This window comes from Atractosteus spatula, chromosome 6 (assembly GCF_055471065.1).
Source record: "Atractosteus spatula isolate fAtrSpa1 chromosome 6, fAtrSpa1.hap1, whole genome shotgun sequence".
In the NCBI taxonomy this organism is placed as follows: domain Eukaryota; kingdom Metazoa; phylum Chordata; class Actinopteri; order Semionotiformes; family Lepisosteidae; genus Atractosteus; species Atractosteus spatula.
In genome coordinates, this window is record NC_142711.1 from 37755282 (window position 1) to 37768063 (window position 12782).

The 12782-nt window shown below is 42.3% G+C and overlaps 1 protein-coding gene across 8 annotated transcripts in view; it reads left to right on the forward strand.

Moving 5' to 3' along the window:
* Window positions 1-11930, forward strand: part of scrib (scribble planar cell polarity protein) — a 126331-nt gene extending 114401 nt beyond the window's left edge. For 3 of the 8 annotated variants that reach the window (XM_088918324.1, XM_088918325.1, XM_088918328.1), the window contains 6 exons: window positions 220-345; window positions 580-719; window positions 1098-1135; window positions 2778-2852; window positions 5867-5921; window positions 9835-11930. In XM_088918324.1, the coding sequence (XP_088774450.1) occupies window positions 220-345; window positions 580-719; window positions 1098-1135; window positions 2778-2852; window positions 5867-5921; window positions 9835-9971 (571 nt within the window). In that variant the 3' untranslated portion in view covers window positions 9972-11930. Of the gene's footprint in view, window positions 1-219; window positions 346-579; window positions 720-1097; window positions 1136-2777; window positions 2853-5866; window positions 5922-7305; window positions 7340-9834 lie in introns of all 8 variants that reach the window. The other 5 variants (XM_088918327.1, XM_088918329.1, XM_088918326.1 and 2 more) reach the window with 4 other exon arrangements.
* The last annotated feature ends 852 nt before the right edge of the window (window positions 11931-12782 follow it).

The window sequence follows — 12782 nt, forward strand, 5'->3', positions numbered from 1 at the left end:
TGCAATCTTCTGTCTTCCTCAGTTTTTGATTTCTGTTCCTGGTAGGTGTTGCATCCCCCCCCACTTCCTGTACTTTTTGGTGTTTTACTTCCCATTTCTCTGTTTTTTCCTCCCTTTCTCTTTCTCTGTGTCTTGTGTCTCTGTTCTTCTCTTCTGTTCGGGCCTCTCTCTCCTATCTGTGCTTGAATGTGCCCCCTCTGCCCCTCCTGTCCTGCTCAGACCCCGGGGGCTGGAGGAAGATGTTAGGCAGTATGAACAGGACCTGGCCAAGAGGCTGTACCAGTCTCGACAGAGGGCATCGCAGGGCACTGCCGCCAGCCCCCTGCCCATCGCCGCCCAGCACAGGTCTGCCCACTGGCCTGCATGGGTTCCGAGAGGTGGGGGGAGGGGACGGGGAGGTCTGGATTTGAGTATATTTGTACACGCGTACCCCTGATGTTGATCACTCAGTAAGGAGGCACTCTCTTTTCACCCTCTCCTCATATTTGTCTCCCTCTTTGGCACTCTTTCTCACTGGCTTCTCTCTCCTTGTCTCTCCAGTCCAACTCCCTCTTATTAGTGCCTTTCTGTATCTTCCAGGATGAAATCTCTGGAGCAGGATGCTCTGAAGGCCCAGATGGTCATTGCCAAGTCAAAGGAGGGGAAGAAACGCAACACTCTGGACCAGCTGGCGGAGTCACCCTCTCCTGCCCCCACACCTTCGCCCACACCCCTGGAAGGTCAGGCCTGCAGCACAGTATCTGTAGCAGCCCCAGCAGTATGGCTCTGATCTTTATGTGACACTGGTTTCCTTTACTTGCTCCTCTCTTCTACCGTGACAAATGAGCAGAATTCAGAAGTGTTAGTGTAAATCGTTTTTAATTTCGTAGCACTCATTTTCATCGTGTTATCTAGTGAAAAATGAAGCATAAATTAGTATCGGTCTGGGCATCAGTGACACCATGTATTTGGACAGTACACTTAAATTGCAGGACCTATGGTTTATTAGTCGTTCTTAAACTACTGCCTTAATATTTATTGCCAGAAAATGTATTTGGTATATTGCTGTGTCTGTTCAAGAGCTCAGTGGCCTGTTGCTCTGTCCTTTTCCATTCTAGATTACAGCCCCAGAAGTGTGACGTCGCCGGGGAGACTGGTAAGATGCTCTAGAACCTTTGTGTGACAATGTAGCTGAGCCAGAGTGTCTCAGTTCTGTCAAGAAGATGGTCTTTTATATTATTTCCCTCTTCTGGCTTTACTGTATGCCATTATTTTTATACCTTATTGTTGATTTTGGTGATATAAAAAGTTAGCTCCACTTTAATCTGGGATTGCAGGAAGAGTTTATTTCCGAATGTTCCCATTTTGAGGTCTTGACGTAGCAGAATTGAAGAGATCATATTAAACCATGTTTTCTCCTTAAGATATTCAAGTTGATATCTGATGACTTTAATAAATTGTTTTCTTCCTTCAGTAGTAGCTTTCCTTTTTTCACAGGGCATCTGTTCTCTTCTCACTCCACTGTGAGTGTGCAGAGAGAGAGGGAAGGAGGGCAGGGCCTTTCGTAAAGTCAGCCCTGGTCTGACCCTTGGCCCCTGACCTTTGTTTATTACTATATCCCTGTCTGCAAGCGGTTAGCCTTATATCCATGAACTTCCCAGAAGAATGAGTCAGACCTAGCTAAAGAGGAGAAGAAAATGAAAGTTACTGTTGCTCACCGCAACCTAGCAGTGCATGTTTTCCTGTGCCCTCATATAGAAATTGTCTCAGTCTCTGTGATGCTGCTTCTGTACCCGAACAGCAACACAACAGGCCAGACCAACATCATCACTGCCATCAGACTCGCTCTAACAACAAGACCTCTGCTGCTCATCATCACTCCCATTTTCATTTCCACACGACACATTTTGCCCCTGTCAGGTCTCTCTCAGGAACCTCAACACAAGACACACAGACACCAGGTAGCTTTAGCGCCTTCTCAGTCCGTGGTTCCTGAGCTCAGAGTAAAATGTATCTTTGTCACTTGAGACCTCTCCTACAGTCCGGTAGTACAATAGTCTTACACCTTTATGGGATAAATGATAATGCAACCCAAAGAACGATTGTTCTTTCTTGTTGTTTATATTAGCAAAAAGTAAATAATTTACTTTTTATTGAAAAGTAATCTACATACTCCAAAGCTACAAAAGACCATCTCTATCAATGTTCGTAAAAACAAAAAAAAGTCTGGAAACTGTCAAATGTTTTGGAAATGGTTCAAACTCTGTGACAATAAGTGAAGAACCAGTCTGGACACCATACGGTTTTCTTCTGGCGAACATGTTCTTACTGCAAGGATCGACCTGTTTGAGCATGGCCATAGTGGTTACCACTGCCTTGCACCCCTGACCCTGGGTTCCACCCAGGTGCACCTTTCTGAGTTCTCCCCATGATCAGATGGGCTTCGGTTTCTTCCAACTTTTCAAAGACGTGCGTGTTTGATTTGACTACGCTAAATTGTCCCAGAGGGTGCCTGGGCTCCCCATCTCTTTACCCCAGGAGATGCCTCGGACTCTGAAAGAATTCAGTGTTGAGCAAGTGTATGTAATATTATCCTAACATTTTAAAATATGGAACAGTAGACACTCTATTCCACACTAGCCCATGTAAAGCCATGTATATGAAAACCAGTCTCTTAAACCCATCCCAACCGGTGACACACTCCAGGGCCATTGACAAGTCCAGGAAAAACACACACCTTCACTGGGGTAGCATTCTATCCCTCTTCCTCTCTCATTCCTCTCTGCTGTCCCTTCTAGTCCCTGTCGGAAAAGAAGTTTGACTACCGACAGTTTGCTGCAATTCCTTCTTCCAAACCTGTATACGACATCCAGGTATCACCTGCATGCTCAGCTCCCAGAGCTCAACACCCCTTCTTCTCTGCAAAACCCCCACCTATTATTTCTTGTTACACCCCCACCCTCTACCCCAAACCTACTAATGCCTACACCCCAACATGCTGTGTGTCTGGGTAAAGAAAATCAGGCAACAGCAGCAGATTGTATCACCTCTTCACTTGTGCCCTGTCAGCTCTCATTATTGAGGTGATGAGTTGAGTATATCAAGGTCATCATGAATGATCAATTAATGAAAATTACACAAAAAACATTTAACTAATATCCAAAGTCTGCATATTATTCTAAAACCATCCATTTGTATGGATGTAAATAAATAACCTCAGGTTTAAAGACCTTTTGTCGGAGCACATTTGCTGTCTGAGATGATTTACACATTACTAGATCTTGGAGTGAATTGGCTTTAATTTCTGGGGACCCCGTGGACAGAGTCTGCACCCCCAGATGAAAACTATTGCTCTGAAGTATAGCTTTGAACTGAGATGCGCAAAGGAGGTGCTTCTGGGTTGACATCAGTTTCATCTTTTATTTAGATTACTTTCAAATTGATATTTTGCTTAATTTCTTGGTAATGATAAAGGTTTACAACCCAGATTTGAGGACCAGCCTATAAAGACGTTTGATGGTGATGTCTTTGAAGCCACCAGAACAACTGTGCTATATTTTGACCTGGTATTTTAATATAGAACATTCTGCTGATTAGAACAGCTGTAGAAGCTTTAAAAAGCAGAGTTACATGACATGACATTCAGTAGTGATACAATTTGACTTAAATCTTTACCCAAGAACAGAAACTTCATAATGATCTCACAATGGAAGAAGGTCCTGGGACATTGTTTACATTTGTTCTGGATCAGCATCTGATATTCATTACCTGATTTCCCATTACACATAAATGGAAAAATCTTCGTAACAATCACTAGGAAAGAAACCTCCACTAACTACCACACTCCTTTCCCCTTTCCTGAGACCAGGTAAAAGTTGGACCCCTTCCACTCCCTCACCATTCTCTACCACTCAGCTCTCTCACCAAGTGCAAAGGCTCATGGGACTGATTTCAGACTCTTCAGTCACTCCACTAACCAGTTGTCTTCAGTAACCACCCCACTGTCTCCTCCTCTACTTTGTTCACCCTGTGTGTCCTCTAAAGGGACCAGCGTCGTTAAACAAGGGGGTTTTGAGATCCTGAGAGAGCAGGAGAAGCCTGCTGTTCTTTTTCAGCTGCTGATGGATTGTCTGTGCTCCTGTCTCTGTGTCTTAACCCTGTGGGACTGGGGGTTGGGGGGCAGTATTGAGTTTCCTAATTGTTATTGTGTATTTTGAGTTCATTAAAGACTGTCATTCCACACTAATAGGCCACCAGATGGATTCTTATCTATATGCAGCTAAGTATCAAAATAGTTTCCCCTCATCTTCAGTACCACAAGATTGTCTGTGATGAATGTGGTTTCGAAAAATATACATGGTTGTGTGTTCATTCATCTTTTGGTATGAAAATTCAACTCTCCAAATTAAAAAAAATAACCAGACCTAAACAACCCTTAAGTAAGTTACATTCAAAAGATAAATGATGTTTTGAGTGTATTTCCCCTACGCTTTTATCTATACAGTACAGTATTGATTGAGGGCTTTTTTGGCTCTTTGATTACGTTCTGAAAAACACACTTGGAGGGGAAACCACTGTACATGGTTCTTTGAAAAGCTCTTACTTTGGGGGACTGGTGGACCTCAGAGAGGGGAATGACGTGACAGTGTTTGTGTGTATTAATCTGCGTGAGTAACACACGGGCGGCACTCTTGGCCTTCTCCTGGAGCCCCGGGATGAGCTCTTGCTCTCGCAGGAGGAGAGCTCAGGGTGCCATGTGAGCCTCAGCGTAGAGCAGGTGCCTCTGTTCTCCCATGGGCGCTTTCCCTAGATGGGACATCCTGACATGGGATCGGGGAAGCGTTGAGAGTGCTGCCGCTGGAACACAAGGCTGGACTGTGTTTTGGGTCAACTTGGGGAAAGCATGTCCACAGTAGAGTTGGGGGGGGGGCTCGTTGTCTTGTATGATGTGGATTATTGATGTGTCGGGTATTATGAAGTGTGTGGAGTGAGCGCTCTCATCCCCTGGTGTCTGTACTGGAGTCTGGTCTGCATTGTGTTGTATTTCTGCATGGGTGACAGAATGCCAAGCATGATATGCTGACCCCCCAGTGCATGTGACCCCCCACCCCCATGACATTCCAGGCCCTACAGCGTACAAAGATACCCAAAAATCCCTGAACCAACTTCTCACCCTTTCCTGCCCTCATGACATCACTGTGCCACATTTACTGTCAGTGAGCCCCTAGAAGTCCAGCAGTCCTCCATTCTCTGGGACCTTGAATTGCTTGTCCTGTTTGGATGCAGGTGGTGTCCGCCATAGTGCCTGTGTCTCTGCAGGCTGGTTTGCAGATACAGTTGTATCTTTTGTGCTATGGACTGTATACTGATTGATCTGACCCAGGGGGCACACCTTCTTGTTCTTCTGCAGAATCAGTTCAGGATCAAGAACCTTTCCTAATAAGTTCTTTATCCTCTAAACTCTGTCACTCTGTCTTTCTGTAGTGACGTGAATATTTTCTACACAGAAAATAGTGGATTTAGCAGAATGAGCGATGAAGATATTTGAGTGTCTTTTGCTCGTAAAAATACTTTTTTATGGTTTGTACATTAATGGAGTTAATGAATTAGCAGTGGCCGACACCCTGAAACAGATTAGGAAACCATAATGATAAAGAAACAAATTGTGACCCAGTGAAGTGCTCTGTGCCCTGTGCTTCATGCCAAGTTATTTTTTATCTGATGTCTGAGAGGCAGACAGAAGTTCAGCCAACCCCCAACCCACCTTCCTGTGAGTCCTGCCCTGGTGAGATGGTGGTGGTTCAGGGATGAGGGATTTTCTCAGTGGAGGGCCTGTTATTCCTGTCTTGTCTGTCCTCTGTTCTCACCCTCTCTTCTTCTCTTTTAGTCTCCTGACGTCAGCGAAGACATTCATTTCATAGACGACAATTCTAACAGTTCAGGTGAGTTTGTGCTCTCTTGCCTCTGTTGCACAGAGGTCTGAGTTAACCAGAGGTTTTAGGACCGTGCTGGTCTGTTACGTGACTGGTAAAAGTACTTGGAAAAAATATTTTTTTATATTTTCTATGCCTTGCGCACCGGACTTGTGACTGAAAAAGGACATTTAGAAATAATTAATACTCTCCAATAAAACTTCATTTAGCACCAGTTGTCAGACAAATCTTTTATGGGGACATAGTGTAGTTGAATTAAAAAATAACTAACTTGCTGTTTTATTGCCATATTGTTTAACAAGTGTTTATAATCAAATGTCTACTTGACAAAACAAAGTCTTGATTTTGATAACAAGCACTATTTACCCTTAATACAACCACTATAAGAGTCAGTTTTTCTCTTGAAGGTGGTTTCTCCCTCAGAGTCAGGTGTCAACTTATGTTAGGGCTGTGCTGTTTATAAACACAAAAGAAACAAGCATTCACTTGCATATACAGTATCCTTGAGAAAAGCCCTAGAGAAAAGTTCGTCAACATAACACAGCTACATATAACTGGAAGGTTTTGGGTTCAACTCCCATACCAAGCACTGCTCTTGTATCCTTGAGCAGTGTATTTCAATATAGATGCTGTTATTCACTTTGGATAACAGCAGCAACTCAACAAATTAATAGTAGTTTGTTCAGTAGACTGCAGTACAGGGATGCAGGACTTGCCAAGAAGGTAGTGCTTCTTCAAGTTGAACCCATGCCAAGCACACAGCATGTTTCCCTTTGTTGCAACAATACCAAAATACGTTTGATTGTATGGGGTCTTCTGAGGAGTTTTGTCATACAAGTGCGATAGGAATGTTGTATAAGAAGTGCAGTATTCCACTTTTCTAGCTGTCTAGTTTTTTTTCCTTTTAGAGTCAGCTGAATTATGCCATTACTGTTTCAGGTTCTTATCTAAAGGCTTGAAAGCTGTGCGCACAGCTGGCAGTATTCAGCTACCCGGAGCTGGAAACTGCCAGTTTAACTATTTATCTTTGTACCTTTCAACAGCAGCATAGACAGCATATTTAAGCATATCCTGGGTTCAGAGTTGATTGTTTTAGCAAACATAATATACTTTTCAAAGAGATTGTGGAAGTTGGATTTTTGGTGAAATTTGTTCATGGTCTTGAATTGCTTTTCAAATTTTAATTTAGCTCACAGAGAGCCCTTGGCTGAGGCGAAATGGAGAAGTGTGGAGAACCTCAAACAGCATAGGAAAAAGAGCATTACTGAATATTCACTGTCTCTCTTAAGACTAGGAAGCGTAAACTAAACTGGATTTTATCAGACATTTTTGATTTGTGCTTTTCTTCAGTTTCTCGTTTACTGATGGCAGCCTAATTATTCCCCTGATTCAGGTGGATTCCTGGGATAAGCGGCTGTGAGATTTTGGTAGGATTTGAGTCTCTCTCTCATGATGATTTTCTTCCTCCTTTCTGTTTGCTTCTCTTCATGTCAGTCTGCTGCTGCCGGCATGAAATCCTGGAATGGAGGGTGGGAGGGGTTTTGGTATCAGGGCCCATTAACACCTTCCACAATGTTTTCAGCACAAAAGATGTTTTGCAGCGGTGCTTTATTCCTCCCTTTTTCTACTCTGCTTCAGGTGTGCAGTGTAATGGCAGTGCTGTTGATTTAAAACATATATTAATGCATCCCTTGACACTGTGACATCCTAAACGTCATCCAGTGGGATGATCTTTAGAATGAGTTGCTTGTGATGTTCATGTTCTTCAGTATTGTTTAGTTCCCAACTCTGTTATCTCAGCATTTCGTGGAGTATCACTGTGTGACAGCTAGGCCCTGACTCACCAAACCAGCATGTGCTTCTCCTAAGTAGGGATAATATTTATTTTTCATTGCTGTTTATTTTCCTTTAATTTCACTGGGAAGCCTTGGATTACCTAAACGTGAAGTCAGTGGTCTCAAAAAAGAAGTTAGCTGGACCAACACTATTGTAATTGAAGAGCTGACAAACTGTGCTGATTAAGCAGAAAAGCTGTTATTTTAGCTTCATGTCTGTCTGTAAAATCTGACACGGCTAAACCTGATAGGCACTGAACGTCCTGTTTTTTCTCCAGAGGCAGGAAAGCTTCAGTTGTTATATGAGGATAAATATCCATACAATTCCAAATAAATTAAATTGAGCATCACTGTGCAGAAGCGGTACTGTGCTGAAGACTAGCGAGATAAGGCAGGCTCAGTTTAAATTTGAAACTGTGAGTGGGAGATGCTTTGCACTCTAACTGCCTGTCTTTGGTTGTAATTTCACTCCTGTAATTTTCAACCATCAGTGTCAATAAGCACAGGAAATTCACCACATCTCTTGACTGATTTGAAATGCACTGCTTGAGGGGTTTCGCTTACCAGTTTCAAAAAGAAAAATGCCACTTGCAGGTTTCCACAGGGACATGCAATAGCAGACTGTAGCGTCTTGCATCGGTGTCACTGGTTTTGGTTTTCAGGTTCTGTTGTGCTGTACTAATAAACCTCTGAGAGGATCAGCTGCATGTGTTATCAGCCTCCTGGGCAGCAGAAAGCAAGTGCTGACACACAGTGTCTGCTCAGGGATGATGGAACTTAGAGGTGCTGACATTTTTGTATTAGCTAGAAAAGAATGAGATTTGGCCCACTTCTATGCACTATGTGGCTTTATTGTAATATTTGCCAACTTTAATTTTTAATATACTCAGACTCCTTTGCTTTTAATATTCATTATCTTGCTATTTGATTTTTTGACTGAACCTAAAATACGTTTTAATTATTTGCAAAAATTCATCCTTGACCGTATTTGGAGTAGTATAGACAATGCTGGAGCTGAGCTGACACTGTGAGGTGGCACTGGAACTACTTCTGCTCCCGAGACACTGATGGTCTTCACATTCTTTAACCTGTCCCTGCAGTCTGCAGCGTCCTCAGACTAGCCCTGCCCTGCCCACAGTCCCACGCAGACAGGCCAGAGCAGTGATGGAGCAAAGGGACAAATGAGTCGTCTAACCTGCTTTGCACAGGCGTCTTCCTAAGGCTAGTCATGTCAGCAGGTTTCTAAAGCGTGATGAAACTACTTAACATGTTGAAATCCATTGTGACCAAAAGGAAGCCCTGTGTCTCTTGCTGCTCACACTGAGCAGCGGGTAGAGAGGGATCTGGGACTGGTGGAGCTGTGAGGCAGCAGGCACTCTGTGGATGGCACTCCCTCGAGTAACAAATTGCATGGCACTGCAGTGGCAGCAGCTCTGGGCTCTCATTACCAGAGGGAGAGGAAGGAAGGGGGTGGTTTAACAGGAGAGAACCTCCTTTTTGCAGACTGTCCTGCCAGTCCAGGTTACAGCAGTACAGCGTGTGATAATTTTCTCTGGTTGCTCATTTTCACTCCAGGGTAAACTGACTGGCCGACTCACAAGCTGGGAGAAATTTTTGGGAATCCTGGAAGCAGTGGATAGTAGTTTGATCTGTACCTAGATTGGGTCTTTTCACAGACCATACCTGAATATATTTCTCAGTTAGCCCAGATAAAACATATTACCACCAAAACGTGGTACAAATCAGTAGTTTTAAACCCTGACATAAGGGCTTGTTAATGGCTATCAGTCAATCACTGTCATGCTATCTTGGTCAAAACCAGACAGGTGGTGACCCTATTTATATATAATACAAGCTCAAGATCCATCTATGCCTGCGTTCTTAATGTGAAGGTGAAGTTCAGTGGACGTTCAGGGCATTGGAGGTTGAATAAATCCTTTTGCTGGGATATGGGAGTTTCTGTATCCCTGTTTCCATTCCTCTTCCAGACCGTGTCTGTTAGTCATTGTGCAGTGTCTGAATTCACTGCTGCTCTGCCCACTGACCATGGCATTCTCTCTCTCTTCCCCTCACGTCTTTCTTCCCAGCACCCCCTGTGGACACAGAGGCAGAAGTGCACATCCCCCTGCCCGCCACCTCTGCCATAGAGGAGATGGCACTCTACAGCAACAGGAGGAAACTGCGACACGGGCGGAGGAGCCTGGAGACGGCTGTGCCCACATAACACTAACACAGACAGACAGCGAGAGTAACAACGCAGTCAGACTGACAGATACGGACACACACAGCTGGGCAACACATGGACTGATAGACTCCCAACACTAAAGCTGCTGTCTGCCGACTATCTCAGCTCTGTCTTGGAGGGAGGTGTCTGGGGGGGGTGTTGCCTTTGGATGCAGAACCTTTAATAGATGCTAAGGGTGTAAAGGCAGGGGGGTTAGCCTTTCTGTAAAAAAGGCCACAAGTCATTTCTTTCTTTTTCAGTTTGCGTTTTAGAAGCTGAATTATTTTAAATGGTGACTAATCATCTTTTTGTTTTTTATTTTCCCCTTTTCTGTGACCAGCTTTGTTTTTAATTTGTGTTATTTTTAATGTTTTGGAGATTAAAAAAAGATGGCTGCATTTACTAACTATGTAAATCTCAATTGGTTGTAAAAATGCAGGCTTTGGGTTTTGTTTTGTTTGGGGGTGAGGGGGCATGATGTGGAAGGGTGTAAATATCCAGGGGCTCAGACAGCTTGTCAGCTGGTGGGAATTGTGGACACTTCGCTACCTTCACTGCTAACTGAATACAGGGCCTTTCAGACACTACATTTACATCCTGCTCAGCACAGTGGTATGGCTTAGAATGAAAAAAATAACAAAATTAAACAGCCCCAGTTATTTGTTTTAGAGTAATTTATTGTTTTAGCAACTTGTTTTTCATGAAAACGTTTTATCGAGATGTAATAGTAATAATGCTGTGATACTGAGAATTTGAAAACACTACAGTAAACCCAGGGATTGTTCATCAAGCAATGCCAGTAGGCTGTTCATGAAGGTGGTTTATAAATTAGAGAAGCAATAATGCTAGAGTTGGATGCACCAGCAACTGCAGATCGATATGTCCAGCAGTTAATACACTGGCTTGCCTCTCAACTTGAGCCCCTTCTGCAGCTTCTTTTCAGGATCTTGAAAGAGTTTTTTTCAAGAATAATTGCATGACTGTAAAAACAGCCTAATGTGTTATGTTGTTAGGTGGCATTCATAAGGATGAAGGAATGTCATGAATTATTCCCACCATTCCTGCATTCTGTATGCCTCCAAAAACTTGGAACAAGGACTGAGGTGGGCATTCAAAGGCACAAACCACACTATTTGCACATATAGGTTTTTGCAGCTACACAGTGCAAAAAAAGCTTGAAATGAAACAGGCAATCATGTTTAAAAGTAAGAGCTATTTCTGTATGCCCTATTTGCAATATCACTCTTTTCATGGACCACGTTTTAACCCTTTTAAAAGTGTAAAAAAGCTGTTTATATTTTAAACTTTTTTCTCAGTTTTGCTGATTTTCTTCCTTCGTTTTGCGAAGGTTGCAGCTGTTTTTTTAATCAGAAGCCACTGATTCCCTCTGATGGTGTGTTAATAATGTACAGATAATGAAGAGAAAATCTGAGCCAATAACCACACACTGCCTGGCACTCCCTGCATGTACATTGTCAGAATGATGGGATGCTTTTTTGTAGAGACTTCATTTCTTTAGACATAAATATAGCTTTGTAATTTTTTCCCCTAATTCTTATTTTGTATTAAATTCAGAATTATTTTTTTCACATCTACTGTTAATCACAACTGATGGCTATGTTAAACAGGCAGAAAAGAAAAAGTGCTACATTGATTTTAATTTACTAATTGTAACTATTTTCTTGCTAACTGAAATTCAGTTTGGGTCATTAATCTGTGAACTGATTTTTTATTAGGTAACAGTCTTTGGGGTGGGGGGTTTTCTGGCAACTGGGATTTATGATTTGTACACAAAGCAATTTCATTTATTTTTTCTTTAAATTCTCTTGGGGGGCTTTTTCCAAATGGGAGGTGTGGGGGGCAGTAGCTCATCCAAGACTGTAACTAGTGAATTTGTACAACCAAAGAAGTCTATTTTGTGGTTCAGGAATAATAAAGTTTACTTTTCATTTTACAGACTGATTCTGTCTCCACCTCTACTGTTTTCAAAGAAACTGTTTTCCTCTGCTAAGATTGTTGTGGAGAGAATAAGCTTGTACTCCAAACATTTTTTCTCAGTTTTGCTCTTATCAATGCCATGGTGTTTAGTACAGTGAATACAGAGCCAACCATACCCATAACAAAATGAGCAGCATTGTTATATATGTAAAATGGAGCAGACACAAAGTCATGTAGCTTTGGTTTGTAACCCCTTCAACACGTGGTGGCCACTCTTTTGGCAATGTGATATCTACAGTACAGATACAGACATGCATTGGGAAAATCTGACAATTCAACTATATTTGTCCATATTAATTAACACCATGGTGTGCTTTGCATTCAAAAATACACAAGCATATTCTGAAGCTATGCAAAGCTATATATTCTATATATATTAAAGGCTTGGCTCAGATTTCACGCAGACTAGGTTTTTAATGGTATCTTGAAATTTTCCAAGTAGTTCTTGATTTGCCTCATGTATGTTGGATAATACAAATACATGACAGATTTTTTCTTTACAACACCTGCCATTACATTTTTATATCAATTTGACATAATGCATTCAAATTATTCAGACATGATACCAACTCAAGTTTTACAACAAGCATAGTATTCCTAACTGTGAATTGCTAATGTTGCAACAGAAAATCTCATTCCTACTTTTTCACTTCGTATGCTCTTAAATATTCAAGTTCAGAACCTAATTGTTAAAAAGGTGCAACTCTTCCAAATGGACGAAGTCTGTTTTGCCCACGGCTGGCTGATTTATTGCAGTAGCCTGTGGTAGCAGGCTTGTCTCAAGAGAGGCTGAGGATGGCAGGCAACTTGCTC